This window comes from Borostomias antarcticus, assembly GCF_949987555.1.
Source record: "Borostomias antarcticus genome assembly, chromosome: 8".
Lineage (NCBI taxonomy): Eukaryota > Metazoa > Chordata > Actinopteri > Stomiiformes > Stomiidae > Borostomias > Borostomias antarcticus.
The window spans coordinates 8,323,730-8,341,229 of NC_140241.1; the positions used below are offsets into that span (position 1 = coordinate 8,323,730).

A 17,500-nucleotide genomic window follows, 5' to 3' on the forward strand; every position below is an offset into this window, starting at 1 on the left:
ACCCGAATACCGACACGGAACTTTCCGGAGGTGCCGGGCTTAATGCTAACAGGGGCTGACCAAGGTCATCGATCATATCTGGAATGTTGACAGACGCGTAGATAAAGCGCAGAGTGGGTACGTGATGTGGGGACGCGTCTGTGTCACGGCGGTCTAGGCGCACGGCGTGAACTCAAGCCTGAGGACGAGACCCCAAGGTAGTCGGTCTACAGACAAGACACACACACACACACACACACACACACACACACACAGCTAAGAGATCCCAGCCGCCATCACAATGGGGCAAGAGCGCCACAGGTTAACGGCCAAGTCTCACACGTGAACAACCTCAGTGCAATGACCTCGGCTCACTGTGGCGGCCATTTCCTCAGGGTCTAGTCAGTCAAAGCCGGAAGCCTGCTCAATCTCGCAGAGCTTGGGGAAGAGAAGGTAACGAAAAGTTCTCTTTCAGATATCATTCACCTCCATTTACGAAACAAAACGAGAGCACGAAACACAAACTAATTCTGTAATTTCCCAGTAGAGTTTCATCACTTAAAAATCACTCAGCATCGCTCAGAGTCAATGAAATTAGGACAGCACAAGATAATTAAATCACAACTGTAAAACACATGTATTCCAGACATGACAGGAATGCTGTTCTTCATTCCGTGTGGAACTATAAACGGACTTTTCCAACAGTCACTACCTCCGAGCTGTCAGACCTCAGCCCTCTGCAGCGTGGCACGTCTCTCATTAACTGGCAGGTAATTGCTTCACGGTGACAGAGAGCGAAGTCCTCCTCATTATCCTATCCGGGGGATAGGATGACAGCACGGTAGAGACGTGAACAGCCCTTTGCTGCCCCGGAGCGACAGCCATACAGCAAACGAAATGCCCGCTCAAATTGAAATGTAATCGACTTCTGTCAAACAGAAAACATGTCCAGATAGACAAAAACACCATGTCCGTTTCTTTCAATTAAGACTCATTTGACATGTATACGTGTAACCGAGTTGAATTGGTTAAATACCACCCACATGCCCCCATCAATCTATTAGCTTGTCGGCAGCGTAGCTAGGATAAAACGGCGTTTTATGAGAGACGGCCGCGCGTGCCTGTTAGTCGGAGGAACCCGAGATACGCCGGCGTGCTACGCGGACGGGCGCGCGGTTCAGCTAGGGGGGGCTCCCTGGGGAGGGCGCGGCCTTTTCGACAGGCGGGGCAGAGGGGAGCTGAAGATGGCGGCTCACGTGAGGACGTAGTTGACGCTGACGATGCAGTGAGGTCGGGAGGATCGGCTGTTGTGGACGATGGTGGCGTAGCTCTGGAGCCAGACCCAGCCTCCCTGCTTGGCCAGGAACCGGTAGTACTTGGTGGTGACCTGCCCTTTCACTAGCACTGAGAGAGAGAGAGAGAGAGAGAGAGAGAGAGAGAGAGAGAGAGAGAGAGAGAGAGAATGAGGGAGGGAGAGAGAGAGAGAGAGAGAGAGAGAGGGAGGGAGGGAGAGAGAGAGAGGGAGAGAGAAAGAGAGAGGGGGAGAGAGAGAGAGAGAGAGAGAGAGAGAGAGAGAGAGAGAGAGAGAGAGAGAGAGAGGGAGGGAGGGAGGGAGGGAGGGAGAGAGAGAAGGAGAGGGGGGGGACAAGAAAGTAAGACACTGAAATTAGGTGTTTATATCAATATCCATAACAACATCTGATTAACTGTTGATTTCATAATTTGTTTCAGGTCAGTCTTATGAGAACGCGCTGCTGTTTAAGGCATTCATTTCTTAGTATTTAATCACGCTACAATCACTGCTCGCAAAAGAGCTTGAAGCAATCACACCTTTAAGTGTACAGTTATTCAATTAGATGGATGAAAAACCACAATGCTTGATATGCAATAACTGCTGGAGAGGCATGGGAGAGCAAGAGCATGATGGGAAGTGTAGGAGAGCTAGACAAACCTAACTCACACAAGTGGTGTGCGCATCTCAGATGGAAGGAGTCGCAGCTGTGGACGTGGTGGTAGAGCGTCTTCTCTATCAGGTCCTGTGGCTCGTAGCCCGTAAGCTCAGCCACCCTGACACACACACACACACACAGACACACACACACACACACACACAAACATACTCATTGTCAGCACACACAGTCATAGGACACCTACCAATACATATGCGCACACAAGAGCGCCTCACACACACACACACACACACACACACACACACACACACACACACACACACACACACACACACACACCCACACACACGCCCAAACTCAAACACGCACGCACCTTAAACAGCATCTGCTTCCTCCCTCCCATATTTGTCTGATGACTGGACATGTTCATTTAGGGAGGACTAGTGCGGATGTTTACCTGGAGTCCAGGAAGATGAGCTTCATGTCCAGACTGGCTCTGAACATGAACATGTTGCTGTGCAGCTTGATCTCCGTCACGGCGCTGGGGGGCAGCGAGTGGCCCACCGCCACCAGGCCCACGTTCTGGTAGCAGCCGTCGAACGGAGACATGTCCAGGCTGTACTGGCGGATCTTCAGGTAGCCACTGCAGTGGATGACCTGACACAAACCACGCACATATATACTCAGCATTCCTCTTATTTTATTATCCAGGCTGTTATTAAACATTAAAGTATGATTTAAAACATTAAATTCAGAACTTAAATAAAATCAAGTGATGCATTACTATTATTAGAATTATTTCAATGATTACTGGTAGTTTATTTCACTGGTTTCCGGTTTCCTAACATTCTTCTGTGATTAGGTGTGTAAATAAACATGGTTAAAAAAACAGACTTTGTTAGTTGAGTTGGCAAATAATTCAGTAGTTGGTTTACTTCACTTAAACTACATAAAATGTACCAAAGTAGCCTACCAACAGAATGCTGCAATCATGACCACACCAGCCTACCTTGTATCCGCCACATGTAAGACCAGCATTTCTTTTTGCAAGGACGCACTTCATTCTCAAGAAAAAAGAGCGTTCCATTTCATATTCTTGAATGAGAGAGAAAAACGCAATTACCAGGTTATACATTATCAACAAATAAGTATTTAATCACAAATGATGTAGGCCCACACCAGACTGTCGAGATAGATACCCTGTACAAAGTGCGAGTGGTAGGGTTGGTGGGCTGTAAGAACCGCCGTCATTTCATCATGGTCCGCTGGGTGGATGTACTCATAAATGCTGTTGCCCGTCAACTCTACCTGTTAAAAAGGAATTGTGTCAACGCTTCAGGAATTTCACCTAACAAATATCTCGACATAGGCTATAGCTATAACTATCCTAAACGTAAAACGTATAGAGCAGCTCATTCGGTAATTTCAAATGTACATAAACATATGCAGCCTACCTGTGACAGGCCCAAATGGACCGACGCTGTTTCAGAAATGTACATTATTTTTCCATCTGGAGCAACCACGAAGATGAAACCATCCAGCGTCTAAAAACACAAATACAACCATGCAATTATTTGCCTTTCAAATGCAAACCACTCTAAAAGCATATTGAACATTACCATATAGAGAAAACAATGTATTCCTGAATAAAAGTCCTTCCAACACAGCAACGGGAGTGGTGCGTAACTTCACCCACGGTGAGATATTGTTACCATGGCTAAATTAATTTCACAGGCTAGGTTGTTCACTACATCTACCGGGATGTCGTGTCATTGAAAATAACGTCTACTAGCCTACATCGAACTCGATGCTATGGTATTTTGCATTGGAAGATTCAGAAAACAAGCAGGCCTTCCACAGAATCTAAATATGCTATAACAACGACGATCAACAAAGCTATGGATAATCCCGATTAAAAAATGAATAGTCTAAATATCGAGCAGAATAACCTTTGCCTATATATGCGGAAATAATAGGGATAGCCTAAGCCTCTTATTCGATAAAGTTATTATTCTTATTCTTATTATTATCGCTATTGTTGTTATTATTATTATTATTATTATTATTATCATTCTTATTATTTATTACTAGTGGTAGGCCTAGTAGCCAAGTGGTAATAGCCTAGTAGTAGTAATAGGTTAGTAATAGTATTGTTATTATATTATTAGTAATAGGCTATTTTTATTATTATTGTTATATTTGTCAGTGATAATGCTGCGTCTTCTTATAAGCCTTTAGAAAAATATCACCTATTGACCTTTCATATAGATTATCATCCTCATTACTTTAGGCTATCTCTGGGTCTCCCTATTCGCCATGTTGCATTCAGTGTTGTGGTAATAAGCTGGAACCCCGGGAAGTGGCCAGTCTGGAGGAGGAGAGAGAGGCGCTGCGCGTGACTGTGAATTTGTTGAACTTATTTCCAGACTAAAACCCACAAGAATGAGAGCAGCAGGAGGCGACAGCAGAGAGAAACCCAACCCCCCGTTCAGATGCACAACTAGACGACCACTGCAATAATAACAATTAGCCTACATTCATAATAAGAATAGCCTACTAGCCTAATAATAATAATAATAATAATAATAATAATAGATATAATCATCACCACCACCACCATCATCATCATCATCATCATCATCATCATCATCATAGGCTATGGTGATATTATTAGCCTACTACAATTATTATAGCCTAGTAATAATAATTATCATTTTTAAGAGCTATAGTTAAAATTTATTTTGATTATGTGTGTATGAAATCTGACGTCCATGTGATTTTTCATATTTGAATTCGCACCTGCAAAAGATGAGATCCCAGCTCGCGCCCAACGTTGTCCAGGGAACTGGCCCGGCTCACGTGACCCCATGACTCTCCTAGACCTGGGAAACGAATCGGAAATAAATGGATAATTAATTTTTATCTCTTTCGTATTTAAGTATTTGGGAAATTTCGCAGCAACAATAACAACAGCAACAACAGCATAGGCTGCTAAAAATATTAACAATCATCATCATCATCATCATCAATTCATTAATAACGACTAGGCCGATTACTATTACTACTAATAATACTACATTCATTATTAAAATCATAATAATATATGCTAATGTAGTTTAATTAACAAAATGTATATCTACAAATGAACCTAGCCTACTGATAAATACGCATTTAAAGCCCACTGGAACTTAACAGCGAAGCCTAAGGGTAGGCTATGGTCTTATTATTTCGAATATGTAATGCACACATAGCCTACTTAAAAAAGTAGGCTACTAGGCTATATCATGCTATAGCCTACATGATCATAATGATAAACACGTCTCTTCAAAATAATCTGATAGGCCTACAAAAGCTTTAAAACCAAATTAATGCAGATGAACACGTTTTATTCCGATAGAATAAAATATTTTTCAAAGAATTGACTAAATATATTTTATATAATATATAGGCTATATCACCAGATCCCAAAGGAACCAACAAAACTCCCTGAAGCAAATAAGTTTTTGTGCAGGTCAAACTATGCGTAATCTCAATTGTAATGCAAATCGTAGGAAAACAAACACGCCGCGCACAAATCAACCATATCATCAACCGTATGCACTTCACGTTTGCACTACAGAAACAACCAAATTACCCCTTAACCAACACTTCAGTAGGTCCCAATGAGCTGTGTTTCACCAGAAGACAAAGAAATACTATTCAGTAGAATTAGGCTGCTTAAATTGCCCTGCATTGAATTTAATAGGATATTCAATATTGATTAGACATCATACAGGGGGCGGATATGGACTAAACGTTGTTTTTCTACTATGATAGACCATGAAAAAACAACATGACATCCTCTACATCCTAATATCGTAATAGCGGCCTTTCAGTTCTGTCCTGAGGTGATGTTAACGCCTATTATAATGAACACAGAGCCCTCGCCCTGTCACAGTCCTCCTCCATAACGCTGGCCAGGGGTGTGAGTGCACGTGTTCGGACACTCCAGTCGGAAGGTAATCTGTGTGGGAGCTCAGATAGGCCTTTAGATTCTTGCACTTGACCTACCGCAGGGAATTAATCTCTACTGCATCAACAGGCCGCTTAACATAATCACAAAATCGAGCAGAGTGTTGGCGCGTATTATTCAACAATGGGATCAGATGTAGGCCTACATACTCCCACTTGAATTGATCTAAACTTAACAGCTTTAAATTCAGACAAGAGAGCGAGGTGTCGGTATAATGCTTCAAGATTGGTCTGTCGAGAGCCGTGTCTCCAATGACCTTTCTATCGTTAACAGTGTTACAATATTTAATTGGTGTTATGGCGCGACACTATTCGCCCATAGCCTTAACAGCCTACCCAGTTTATTCAATGGTAGTTATTTGGTTTGAGCTCTGGCCACCACAGCAGTTTTAGAGTGGATTAGGCACGTGACCCTTGAATTCACGGCCTAGTGAAAAACACATTTAAAAAGGCCAAAAAGACTATCCATCGCCAACTACAATGCAGGTCTGACTAAACATAGCCTACTGTCATCTTACATATAGGCTATGTAACAACGGATGAGTGCATTTTATTGTTGCTTTTGTTTCTAATTAATTTTACAGCAGTCGACGGCAATGGAAAGAAAGAGCAGCTAGGCCCAGACTACACTTCGGATTTGTCCAGTAATTCAAGTAGGTTGGGGCAACATGGGGTGAGGCAAAGGTTAGTGACACGGGCGCCCCTGTGCGCCGTAAATAACACGGACCGTAAACAACTCTCACCTCCATGCTGTAGTACATGTTCATAAAATGTAGGCGACTGTCAAATAATCAGAAACGCATAGCTATAAACGCCGTACATGTGTTATGGGTGATTTAATAGTGTTGGTTGCCTAAACTTTGCTCTATGCAAAGCGTTAGAAGCAAGTTAATAAGGAAAGCACGTTGCTGAGTAGGCGGCCTAATGCATCGCTGCACTGGACTCACTCCTTGCTCCTCCGCTATAACACTACCCCAGCAAACAGAGCTTCACTTGTCTTTTCCAGCAAGCTTATCTTGTGTTTTCCGGGCAAACACAATATCCATGTGTATTTTTACCATATGTCCTGAATGGAGGCCGGCGCGAGATGGAACGGAATAAATTAGTAGGCTAGGCATTCTCTTCCTATTCACTCATACGAACCAACTCATGATTGTTGCTTAAATGTGCAACATTTGTTTTTTCCAAGACTATATTTCTGTGTAGACGTGACTAAAATATGTCCCTTCGCCTTAAGCGGGATTCTATTCGTCCCATATGCGGAGCTGAGCTGGATGTAAGTCGCACAATATGACCAGAATGGAAGACTAGGCTATACGAATGCATAGACTGATGGGGGAGTAGGCTATGTGCCTACAAGAGACGGAGTGATAGAAGATCCATGCATGTCAAAACTACCTCCGTCTTATTTGTTTAATTCAAAATAAGTAGGCTAATATTTATGGATTTGCCACAAACAGGCTAGTCTCGCGAGTCTACAAAAAGGCCCTGTATAGGCTATGGTTGAGACGCGCAAACGTAACCATTGGCGCAGTCTGCTGAATTACAGATCGATAACAACAACAATCGATTTCACAAGCTCATCTTTGGTTAGGTCCAACACACGTGCACTGGGTCAATTTCTGATCGTGATTCACACGGGCCCCACGGGTCAACATCCAAGGTAAGCAGTGGAATCGATGAGACGATACACAACCATCTCTCAAAGGCATGTTTAGCCGAGGCTACTTCTACATTTCTCCTCCCGAGGGCCTGTTTTCTTACATCATAAGCCTTACATCTAGGCTACTCCTTTATTCCTTATTATAGGCCTCTCTCTTGAAATACCATTCTTTCTTTCTGACGGGGTTGAAAACCGCAAGAATCTCCATATGTCGACAGAGGATCAGACAGCTCGCGCAGCGACGTTAATTGGCGCTGCTCCGCAGCAGTCACGCAGCAAGGGGCGCGTGGATAAGGTGGTAAATGACAGCTAATCGTCTTCCAGGGGCATCATGGTCGCCTGCCTCTGAAAGGAGACTACATGAATGAACGGATGTAGAAAGACACACTCGGTGTTTTCCGAGACAAAGGGGTGTAGAGCGGTCAGATATAGCCACTTAATGCGCACACACACTCCTTCACTTTCCAGATCAATTGCGCCTGGGCCCGCAATTTCACCGGGCAACATGAGTAGGTAGTCTACAGACAGAATCGTTTGTTTTCTTTTTTAAATCATGATTTCTATTATTTTAAAATATAATGTCTTGATCGGTGCAGTCTGCGGTTGCGAGAGCTGACAGTAAGATTACATGGAAAGTTACGCGGTTTACGCACCTATTATGCCAAGTTATGGCGCGTGGACTGAAATTGGACCGTAAACAATGTGTTCAAATAAAATAATTGACTTGAAAGGAAACGAAACGGATGAAAGAATCATCCTGCCACCACTATGAACTAGCCTACAGAATGCTAACACGTGTAGTTAATGTAGCCTACATTTTCACCTGTAGTGGTAACATTGCTGTAGCAGAGGCCTACTGATTCCCCTGCGAGTCGTGTGAACGAGCAAAAGAGAAGGGCAGGTGTTTTACAGGATGAGGCCAATTAAAAAGCAATCAACATACAATGAATCCTAATCAGAACGCAGAAGACAGTAATAATATCAGAGAGGAATAAGGACCCTATAATTGGTAATAACGGAATAATTTTGATAATGAACAACAGGCCTGTTTTCTCAAATAAGACAACTGTATAGAGTTGTACAACAACAGCACCGTCATCATAATTATGTAATAATTAGCATAATAGCAACAACACCAACAATAAGAATAGTAATAGGCCTATAGTAATAATAATAATAATAATAATAATATAACAATGCTGATATTATCCTAATACTACTAGCCTACTTATAATAATAATAATAATAATAATAATAATGCATCATTGATATTATGACTAGTATTATGGTCATTATTGTTAGCCTATTATGTTAGGCCTACATGTTCTAACCATTATCATCTTACCTTCAGGAAAAACAATTCTCATTTTCAAGTAGCTTGTTGTAAGTCGAATAATTGAAGCTTTATCAAGCTGGGAAGTGATGGCAGACGGCAGAGGCAGTAGTTTGGCCAGCTCATAGAATTCACTATTCTCCTTCTCCCGTCGAGTCCGGGCGGCATTCTTAGATTTCTCTTTCATTTTGAAAGGTCTTTGTTTCCAGTTCTGGCCTTGGAGTGAATTTAGCCACCACTAAAATGTCAGTGCAAAATTTCAATTCTAGATCATTTTTTCACCCATTCTGTCTCACGTGTTGACTCTTGCACACCGTAATTCTCTAGAGACTGCTGTTTTCGTGCGTAAAGGACCCACGGTCGCTGCAGGCCTGCTAGCCTTACATACTATTTCCAGAAATCGATTACACGAATTTCCATGTTATTTCCAGGCCAGCAGTGGCTGCCGACGGCGGGGAGGCAGAATATCCAGGATTATGGAGAGGGATAGGCGACTGAGTTTAGATCAACCATTGCTCCATATCACCGTAGTCTACATGGCATACACGTAGCCTACATGCAGGTCCAACATCTCTGGCGTTACTGTGCGGACTGTGGATCCTTCACCGCTGCCGAAGGCACCATGACTCCTGGAAAAGAAAAGCAAGCACATATGACTCATTACAAGTAGGCTGCATTGTAAAACATAAGCATATAAATATGTCTGTATTGACAGTCCTATCGAGACGCAATGTATGACAATAATTAATATAGCCTAATGTATGTCATTAGGCTATACACATTGATATAAACTATTCAATATATTATTTTGAGAGTTTTGCAAACGCATAGACCATAGGCCTAATCATGTAACGTTATAAGTACCCCCCAGGCCCATTATGTAACCTAACAGGCTACACATGTTTCAGGACAGATACGTAAACATAATGTGTTTATTAACTTACCTCAAAGCGCCAACGCAACCCCCCCTCCCCACCATACATTTTTCACCCGTCTGCAAAAATGGTAGCGTCCTTACAGCACGGGCCCACTTTTCACCGATCGATAACAGACTACTTCCTTCTTTTACAAGACGGTACGAGACGCGACTTCCATCACAGCAGTTTGACGGAATACGAGTGTCGTAGCCTATCAAAGTAGTTTCCAAAGACTCTCTGTTATCAGGTCCCGATCTCCCTCTATCTCCCGTGGAGCGCAGGGACGGCCCACCCCCGCGGCACTCCGAGCCATCAGCGCTCTCATTGGGCGGTGGACAGGTCCAGGTCCATCTCCCTATTGGATATGCATATCCTTTACAAACGTGTCGGAGCGAGCTGTGAGAAACAGGGGGTTCGCTCGTAAAACGTCTCACCTCTGGCCCTGTACCACAACAGGCAATATATTGCGAATCACCTGCTAAATGCTAGTATTTTAGTTTAAATGTAAGTTTAAAGTATTTAAGTTCAAATTATTTTGTTTTTTGCCCTATAGTGTCTTGCTTTTTGTTTTAATGCTTTTAATGTCTCATGTAGCCTAAAGCACCTTGAATTGCCCTGTGGCTGAAATGTGCTATATAAATAAACTTGCCTTGCCTTGCCTAGCCTATGGATTGTAGAGCAATTGGTGGATACTTCTGTCATGCATAACAATTTTAACAGTGCATTTATAGGCGTCTCAATAGTGGGCTAGAATTGCCTAACACAAAGCTATGTTAAGCTATATTGCATAATATCACACAGCATATCCCACAGTATTTGCAATATACAGTATGATTAACTTTCAAGTGTTTGAAAACTTCACTCGATATTTCTCTTTAAGGCAACAGCGCAGGCTATTCGGATATCTAAAATATCTACACTGCAATAACTTTTAATGCTATGCTTGCTAAAAGAAAGACCATATATCTAATGCAGCCTATCTATAGGCTACTTTGCGAAATAAATATAGCCTATCCTGCCTCCTCGCATAATATTTAAAACCGTTTGCTTTATTTAGCTTGTCTTTCTCAGGCCTTCTATAAATTGAGTGCACTTTTTTTCTTTTCTTTTTGGGCACAGCGCGCGCGCACGCACGCACGCACGCACGCACACACGCACACACACACACACCTTTCTCTCTCTCACACACTCACACACACACAGACGACTTGATCTGTTTTTCTCCGTCCGTCAGTCCTCCGTCCATGCACCAGTGTTCGTATTGCTGTCACTTTCGACACGGACGCCCTGGTAATAGAATCTCCTGCTGTGAGCGAGCAGGAGAAAATCAACCGGGATGCGGCGCGCGCACGGACTGGTTGACGCTGGGTTAACCTTTTAGTAAACCTCGAATTTGCTGCTAATTAGACAGCGTCTGTGGAAAAGAGAACGACTGAAAATACTCAAGTTTATTATGTCTCCGGCCAGGATAGACTTCAAGTGATAGGTATGCTTTTCTAAAAAAACAGGTATTATTAGCAGAATTCCTCTATGAAACTGTAGGTATTAATATAAATAACAAAATAATAATTTGAATAATTATACATTTCAAATTGAATAGTAGCCATAGGCCTACAAAGCCTAATTGTCACGCGGCCATAACGCTATAATGAAGATCGTTCAGCAAAACAAAAGGGAACTAGGTTGACAAGAAATCCAAGTTGTATTGGATTGTTGCTTTGAGACCATGCACATGTGGAAGTTCTATGGAATGGAATAGGCCTATACGTCTACATTATCCTGTCTTAGTGTCAGACATTTACACCTGCAGAGTATCCTAAGTAGCTTCAAGCAGCTTCATCTCATCCAGTTGTAGCTCCAGTGGAGAGGTAGATGTGTGTGGTAGGCAGCGGATGCCCCTGGGCCTTGGTAGAAGTGTGGGCAGTGGGCAGACAAGAGGCCAGTGGCCTCCTGGTTACCTTGGAACTCATCAGTCTGATGAGAGAGGGTCGTCCAATGATTTCAGGGTCGGCGGTTCGAATCACAGCTCCTCCTCTCCACATGTCGAAGTCTCCTTGGGCAAGTCACCGAACCCCAAATTTCTCCCAATTACCAGGTTAGCATCTTGCATGGCAGCTGCCGCCATTGGTGTGTGTGTATGTGTGTGTGGGTGAATGAGAGGCCTTCATTATAAAGCGCTTTGGATAAAAGCGCTATGTAAGTGCAGTCCATTTACCATATACTGGCTGAGTATGGTATGTGTGTGAATGGGTGAATGAAACTACACCTCTCTTATTCTGCAGGGCAATGAAAGAAACATCCCCCTCCTCCCGGCCATGGTCAAACTCTATAACCCTTCTAACCAGGCAACTGGTTGCCCCGTCACTCCGAGGCCCCTGTGGTCGATCGACACGGTCACTGCTCTTCTCTGTCCTGGCCCCGCAGTGGTAAAACGAACTGTCCACTGACGTCAGGACAGCAGAGTCGCTGCCCATCTTTTGCTGCAGGCGCAAAACTCATCTCTTCAAGAAGTACTACAAGAATCCTCCCTCCTAAGCACCTATTGTATTTTAAGATTGCTATTCATGCACTTTGCCTTCAGCACTAGATTGCTCTTAGTCACTTGTTTTAGAGAGGAGATGCACTTGTGAGTTCTAGCAAGTATAGTACTACTGTACGTTAAATGCAATTAGTGTAAGTCGCTTTGGATAAAAGTCAGCTAAATTACTGTAATGTAATGTTAACACGCAAGGAATTTGGTTCCGGTTGTTGGTGACTGTCAAGCAATACAAACAATATACATATTTACAGACACAATATTCACAATATACAATACACAATACAACAAGCAATATAAAGATTTTAATAACAAACAATAAACTTGCAAGGGTGAATTAAATCATGATGCATATGAGTAATGTGCAATGCAGTATTTGTAGATGTTAAGCAGGGTGTCATAACGATCTGAGGAAACGAGTAGCTATGGCAACAGGTGATGCTGGTCAGCTGTTGATGAGGCTGAGGGCACAAGGAAAGAAACTGCTCTGCTCTCTGGTAGTTTGGTAGACAGGGTTCTGTATCTGGTAGTTTTGGTAGACAGGGTTCTGTATCTGGTAGTTTTGGTAGACAGGGTTCAGTATCTGGTAGTTTTGGTAGACAGGGTTCATTGTCTGGTAGTTTTGGTAGACAGGGTTCTGTATCTGGTAGTTTTGGTAGACAGGATTATGTATCTGGTAGTTTTGTTAGACAGGGTTCTGTATCTGGTAGTTTTGGTAGACAGGATTATGTATCTGGTAGTTTTGTTAGACAGGGTTCTGTATCTGGTAGTTTTGGTGTACAGGGTTCTGTGTCTGGTAGTTTTGGTAGACAGGGTTATGTATCTGGTAGTTTGGTAGACAGGGTTATGTATCTGGTAGTTTTGGTAGACAGGGTTCTGTATCTGGTAGTTTTGGTAGACAGGGTTCATTGTCTGGTAGTTTTGGTAGACAGGGTTCTGTACCTGGTAGTTTTGGTAGACAGGGTTATGTACAGTATCTGGTAGTTTTGGTAGACAGGGTTATGTACAGTATCTGGTAGTTTTGGTAGACAGGGTTCAGTATCTGGTAGTTTTGGTAGACAGGGTTCAGTATCTGGTAGTTTTGGTACACAGGGTTCAGTATCTGGTAATTTCGGTGGACAGGGTTCTGTATCTGGTAGTTTTGGTAGACAGGGTTCAGTATCTGGTAGTTTTGGTAGACAGGGTTCTGTATCTGGTAGTTTTGGTAGACAGGGTTCTGTATCTGGTAGTTTTGATAGACAGGGTTCAGTATCTGGTAGTTTTGGTAGACAGGGTTCATTGTCTGGTAGTTTTGGTAGACAGGGTTCTGTATCTGGTAGTTTTGGTAGACAGGATTATGTATCTGGTAGTTTTGTTAGACAGGGTTCTGTATCTGGTAGTTTTGGTGTACAGGGTTCTGTGTCTGGTAGTTTTGGTAGACAGGGTTCATTGTCTGGTAGTTTTGGTAGACAGGGTTCTGTATCTGGTAGTTTTGGTAGACAGGGTTCATTGTCTGGTAGTTTTGGTAGACAGGGTTCTGTATCTGGTAGTTTTGGTAGACAGGATTATGTATCTGGTAGTTTTGTAGACAGGGTTCTGTATCTGGTAGTTTTGGTGTACAGGGTTCTGTGTCTGGTAGTTTTGGTAGACAGGGTTATGTATCTGGTAGTTTGGTAGACAGGGTTATGTATCTGGTAGTTTTGGTAGACAGGGTTCTGTATCTGGTAGTTTTGGTAGACAGGGTTCATTGTCTGGTAGTTTTGGTAGACAGGGTTCTGTACCTGGTAGTTTTGGTAGACAGGGTTATGTACAGTATCTGGTAGTTTTGGTAGACAGGGTTATGTACAGTATCTGGTAGTTTTGGTAGACAGGGTTCAGTATCTGGTAGTTTTGGTAGACAGGGTTCAGTATCTGGTAGTTTTGGTAGACAGGGTTCAGTATCTGGTAGTTTTGGTACACAGGGTTCAGTATCTGGTAATTTTGGTGGACAGGGTTCTGTATCTGGTAGTTTTGGTAGACAGGGTTCAGTATCTGGTAGTTTTGGTAGACAGGGTTCAGTATCTGGTAGTTTTGGTAGACAGCAGTGTTAATTTCGTTGACGAGAACTATGACGAAAACTATTCGTCAACGACATTTTTTGGGTTATCGTCACGAGACGATAACTAAATAAAAATGAATGTATGATGACAAAAACTATGACTATATCTATTCACATTTTCGTCAACAAATAAAAACTAGACTAAAATGGTTATGGAGGGACGTATGGGAAAAGTTCAAATCAGAATGTCGAGGTTCGGGATGTGCGCAGTTGGATCATGGATGTATTAATAGAACGAGTTGGATGCAACCTACAGGTAGCCTGTGTGTATTTAGCCTACATTTGAATAGTACCGTTGCTACACCGGCCGGCGGGAAGTCAACTAACAGCATACGACTGCTGCGCCTGAACTGTTCAGTAAATGACCACAGTTCAGAAATGTCTTTGTCAACGTTCGCACACACCGGGAGAAAGAGGAGAGCAGACATCTGGATAAACTTCATATTTGATGCAAAGGAAAACAAAACCATTTGTAAACCGTGTGGGGTGAAAATGACTAGCAAAAATACAACGAACTTAAAGCGACATTTGGAGAAGTCATCCCGAAATTCACGAGAAGGTAAGCACCCCCCCACCCCCGGCTAACGTTACTGTATTAGCTAAAACCAAGCTGGTGTGTTTCTGAAATACTGTACTTCAAATACAATACAAGCTAAAAGAAACCAGTGTTTCACGTAGGTTTGTGGCGGGGGAGAACTGAAGTGTCTGATCATTGCAACGGTAACGTTAGTGGCTAGCTAATGTTAGGCACAGGTTAGCTAGCAACAAGTGGGGCTATGCTTGTGGCGGCTGGCGGGGGTATCTAGCGTTAGCTAGTCTGGGTAAGCTAGCTAAGCAACTACTGCTGCTGTCTAATGTTATACTGTAGCTAGATGGATAAGACATGAACAGTTAGCTACCTGGCGCCGCCATAGCCCCTCTCCTCCGGTGTGACGTTAGCTAGCCTGTGCCTGATGTTAGCTAGCCTGACTAGCCAACTAGTGCTGACAGGATAATGTTATAGCTTGCTATATCAGGCACAAACACAGTTAGCATCAGACTGGGGGAGAGGAATGCTTCATTTTGAAACTGTCTGACAGAAGCAGCCACACTTCTGTCAGTCTGCCCCAGGGCAGCTGTGGCTACAGATGTAGCTTACCACCGCCGGTATGACTGTGTCTGAATGAATACTGGACTCTGTAAAGCGCTCTTGGTTTCATGAAGGGCGCTATATAAATCCAACTTGATTGATTGATTGAACTAAGCCTGTTAAATTTGAGTTGTCTAAATCTATGGTAGATTTCGTCGACTAAAATCGTAATGATATTTAGTCAACTAAAACTAGACTAAAACTAAAACAAGTCAGATGACTAAAATATGACTAAAACTAAATGGCATTTTAGTCAAAAGACTATGACTAAAACAAAATCATAATTTGCTGTCAAAATTAACACTGGTAGACAGGGTTCTGTATCTAGTAGTTTTGGTAGACAGGGTTCAGTATCTGGTAGTTTTGGTAGACAGGGTTCAGTATCTGGTAGTTTTGGTAGACAGGGTTCTGTGTCTGGTAGTTTTGGTAGACAGGGTTCAGTATCTGGTAGTTTTGGTAGACAGGGTTCTGTATCTGGTAGTTTTGGTAGACAGGGTTCAGTATCTGGTAGTTTTGGTAGACAGGGTTCTGTATTTGGTAGTTTTGGTAGACAGGGTTCAGTATCTGGTAGATGGTCTCACAAGGCTAAAGGCCTGCTGGACTTCAGGGTTTGTCAGTCACTGCAGTTGTGCTACAATGTCTGAGAGCTATGTCTATGAATACAATTATGCCTATATGGTAATACTAATCTAAGTTGAACAAAGACCAAACAATTCAAGTCTATTATCTTTCTTTATTTTCTCAAAACAAAACAAGCTCTTTGCAATTCCATTTTAGCCCAAGAGAGAAGTTAACAAAAAACTGCTTCGATTGATAGGACCAAAACAAAATGCTGACAACTTTAAACAGCTGGGTTTTGGCTTATATGTCTGGTTCCAAAATATAATTCTTGCCTAGTCCAAAAAAAAAAAAAGAAAAAGAAAAAAAAAATAACAGAATCAAACTTAACAATTTATTAGATAGATCATGTTTTATGTCTTAATCGTTGAGTCACAGTATCTTATTTCTGCGAATCATGGTGTCTGCCGGAGTTTGATCGTCTTCAGGAGACTAGTTTCCATGGCGGACCCTCTCCAGTGCTCTTCTGTGTACTGGGGGGGGGGGGGGGGGTGTTCTAGGGTGGAGGGTCTGGGGTGTATATTTCACAAAACAGATGTGACAGTTTGGCACTCTGGACTGTAGTCCCACAGCGGGGGCGCATGTTTCGCACACCTGCAACGGAATTCCATCCCGGCAGTTTAAATAAACTCCGTCATCTTTTCCCTGTTCGACACAGTGAAGCCACGTCGTCCGCAAGCTCTGCGCTCTCTCGTTGCCCTGTTCATCTCCATCTGAGTTAAAGCGCGTCTCCATAAAACACCTCAGCCCACTCCTCTCTAAATCAACTCTACATAACTCAAACCCATTCATCTTGCATTCTTTTACTTTCTCTGCCTCATGAAGGGCAGGACTTCTGCCTTTGATAGAAGTCCTTCGCTTCAGTACTGGAGGATATGCAGGCACAACAAAACAGTGTAGCTATGTACCATCTTCCACCACATATAAGGTCACAGTGGTTGTGTTTAACTCATGATAGACTCCGCCCTGTCTCCTCCTACCTGACATCATCATCATGGCCAACCCCCCTTAGTCTTAGAATCACCGCTATGACATCACACCCCGTTGCGGCGCAGGCTCTCGTTATGATTTACGTTGCGTCCAAGGCGAGAATCCACATCGTCGTGACCCCCGCAGCGGTCGTCGCCGTCCTTGATGTTGCCGTCGTCACTCGAGGGACACGCCCCCCGCGGCGTCGCTGACCTCGCTGTTCACCTGGGCGGCGATGCTGGCCGGCGTCACGCTGAGGTGGAGGTCGTACTGCTGGTCCAGACCCAGGTAGCTGTCGCTCATCAGGTACAGGGTGTAGATACACCTGCGGGTGCGAGGGACACACACACACACACAC

At 43.2% G+C, this 17,500-nt stretch overlaps 2 protein-coding genes across 2 annotated transcripts in view; both read right to left on the reverse strand.

The window, feature by feature from the left end:
• Positions 1 to 9,083, reverse strand: part of sim1a (SIM bHLH transcription factor 1a) — a gene marked incomplete at both ends in the record, with an annotated part of 14,649 nt that extends 5,566 nt beyond the window's left edge. The window contains 8 exons of the mRNA XM_084442111.1: positions 1,236 to 1,383; positions 1,940 to 2,046; positions 2,347 to 2,546; positions 2,899 to 2,984; positions 3,089 to 3,197; positions 3,344 to 3,433; positions 4,689 to 4,771; positions 8,909 to 9,083. Of these exons, the coding sequence (XP_084298237.1) occupies positions 1,236 to 1,383; positions 1,940 to 2,046; positions 2,347 to 2,546; positions 2,899 to 2,984; positions 3,089 to 3,197; positions 3,344 to 3,433; positions 4,689 to 4,771; positions 8,909 to 9,083 (998 nt within the window). The remainder of the gene's footprint in view (positions 1 to 1,235; positions 1,384 to 1,939; positions 2,047 to 2,346; positions 2,547 to 2,898; positions 2,985 to 3,088; positions 3,198 to 3,343; positions 3,434 to 4,688; positions 4,772 to 8,908) is intronic.
• A 7,405-nt stretch (positions 9,084 to 16,488) lies between these two features.
• Positions 16,489 to 17,500, reverse strand: part of ascc3 (activating signal cointegrator 1 complex subunit 3) — a 117,999-nt gene continuing 116,987 nt past the window's right edge. Inside the window, exon 42 of the mRNA XM_084441573.1 lies at positions 16,489 to 17,467. Within this exon, the coding sequence (XP_084297699.1) occupies positions 17,320 to 17,467 (148 nt within the window). The 3' untranslated portion in view covers positions 16,489 to 17,319. The remainder of the gene's footprint in view (positions 17,468 to 17,500) is intronic.